The sequence below is a fragment of the Penaeus chinensis genome, chromosome 31 (assembly GCF_019202785.1).
Source record: "Penaeus chinensis breed Huanghai No. 1 chromosome 31, ASM1920278v2, whole genome shotgun sequence".
Lineage (NCBI taxonomy): Eukaryota > Metazoa > Arthropoda > Malacostraca > Decapoda > Penaeidae > Penaeus > Penaeus chinensis.
Window position 1 is genome coordinate 20440288 of NC_061849.1, and position 2500 is coordinate 20442787.

A 2500-nucleotide genomic window follows, 5' to 3' on the forward strand; every position below is an offset into this window, starting at 1 on the left:
AGACAGTGATGTCATGCCATGTGACAATATCACATGATTTTCACGCCATTTAACGTGACAATATCACTTGATTTTCACGTGTTATGTGACGATATCATGTGATCTTCTAGACCTTTTGGGGCACAAGGTTTGCCAAGAGAGTATTTTGGCAATAGTTTACCCTTTTCCCCCACGTACCTTACGTGACCTGACATGAATGATCTGATTGGCCTAAATCCTCTGGAAAATCATATTAAAGGCCATGCAGAGGGCAAGGTACTGTTTGAAACATGTCTTGCCAACTTTCCATCCACCACTCTTGCAAGCCAATGAACTCACCCGCAGCACGAGCCCTGTCGTACGATGAGTTTGTGGACAACTCCCAACAGTCCACTTCAAGGGGATATCCTCTCTTGTGAAATGCCCCAGTACCTTTGCTTTATTTGTACTCGTCAGCCGACAAAGTCGATAATGAAAGTCCAGGTGAAGACTACACACCTCTGAAACTCACCATGATGTGTGATCTCTCTGGTAAGCTTTCTATCCATTCTTTGACTTGTAAAAACAGGCAGGGTATACTGTGGCCTTCAAAATCTACATGGGGCAAGATCACAGCCTATTTCTAATTAGCATGAAGACTGTTGACGACCTGTTGGAGAAGGCAAAGCTGTTCGACAAGGAGTACCAGTTACACACAGACTAATGTGTAACTAGTATTCCTCCCGACTCTTTTCCACTAATTGCAGGCGCGGAAGACCAGCGCCGTTGGTACAGTTCGTACCAACAAGTGGGGTAAGCCCTCGTATCTGAAGGTAAGTTGGGGACACATCAACTACCGGAGCAGCAAAACCGGGATGCTTTGCCTTCAGTGGGAGGATAAGTGTCCTGTCACGATGCTTTCTACTGCCCACACCAGCAAGGTCATCACCTTGTCTCCCAACCGCCGAGGGGAGGAGAAGTTGATGTCTCGGATCAGCTGGTGCAGCAACCCGAAAGACCATCAAATGGTACAAGATATTCTTCTATTTGCTTCCTATAACCACCACCAATGCACTGCCTGTCTACCAGGCCCTTGGTGGCAAACTAGCTCAGTACGAGTTTAGAAGAGAGTTAGTACAAGGATTGCTGCAGCAAGGTAAGCATCTGATCTTTTGACCTATTCTGATTTGAAATTGTGATTTTTGATCTACGTCATTTTTTGAATACGTATTTTACAATGTTTTTTTCTTGCATTTACAGGTCGCCATGGCTCCTTCCAGTGGAATACTCCACAGAACCAACCTGAGGATCCCCAGCAGGTGCACATGCCTGCTGACACACCCTTCTGGTGGTGGAGGTGATGTGTGCACTGCTGGAAGAACTACTAGGGTGATGTGCAGTTGTTGTCAAACACCTAAAATGTAGTATATACTACAGTATGAAACAATAATATCCTTCATATGACATATTATATGGCTACAGTAAGTCTGCAGACTTTCACATGTTTCTAGAGTGCAAAAATGGAGGTTGCGGTTACACACAAACTAGCCACCAGAGCACGCTGAAACTTCACACAGGTGGTGAGACAGGCCACACGCACTGAGGGCATGTCCCAGTGAGAGAACTTTTATTTCCTGGAACACCAGCTGCACAGCGGTTTTCCAAACCGGCACTACTGGGTTAAGCTGCAGCTGTAGCTAAAGCAAGAACATACTTAACTTTGTTGCATATACTTCACTTACTTGATGTAAGCTTCAGAGTGCAGCAGTCGATGTGTCTTTGGAGGGGGTGCAATGAAGATTGGATCACATGTACGTTGGGTAACACTTCCGCCATTAATACCTGAAAATATTTAAAAAGTATTAAACTTATTAATTTAGTGTGCAGATGTCTTTACAAGCCAACCTTTACTATCCCAATTAATGGAAAAGTAATTGATAATAACTGGGAATAAACATGCATCAATGTCTTTGTATATATACACAATTATATCAGAAAACATAATTTTCAATAATGCTCAAGTCAATCTATGTTCAGTTCCCTCCTTGCATTTTAGGTAAGTATAGGGAAAAGATCTGGGTGACTTTTCCTTTATAAACTCAAAAACATTTTGTTACAGAAAATCAAGTTAATTTACCTGCTTGTGGGTAGATCCCATACCCACTCTGCCCAGGAACAAGGGCAGACCCAGGTTTACAGCCTGGATAAGATGACATTCCCGTGTAGTAGGAACTGGCTCGTCCTTGAAGCAACCCTGGAAACATGCCAAACATGCCAAGACCCTCCAGACACATATAATCATTCATGCATATAAGATTAATGCATGCAATTAAAATAACTCAAAAATATCAAATACACAATACCTATTAATGAAAATTAATAAAACAGATTCATATAAGAAAAGAAAAAAGAAAGAAAAAAAAATCATAAACTTAGCTTGAGAATTATTTAATTCATAAACTTGCTAACAAGCTAGAGATAAAAACAATGCGGAGTCTCAAAATTGGTAGGTTAACCCCTTCTTTCTTGAATGTGTTCTGAT

At 41.8% G+C, this 2500-nt stretch overlaps 1 protein-coding gene across 2 annotated transcripts in view; it reads right to left on the reverse strand.

Moving 5' to 3' along the window:
- LOC125041925 (protein polybromo-1-like) overlaps positions 1-2500 on the reverse strand; it is a 56343-nt gene that overhangs the window by 6345 nt on the left and 47498 nt on the right. For both annotated transcript variants that reach the window (XM_047637326.1, XM_047637327.1), the window contains exons 11-12: positions 2096-2212; positions 1701-1800 (exon numbers count right to left, since the gene is read on the reverse strand). In XM_047637326.1, coding sequence (XP_047493282.1) covers positions 1701-1800; positions 2096-2212 — 217 coding nt within the window. The remainder of the gene's footprint in view (positions 1-1700; positions 1801-2095; positions 2213-2500) is intronic.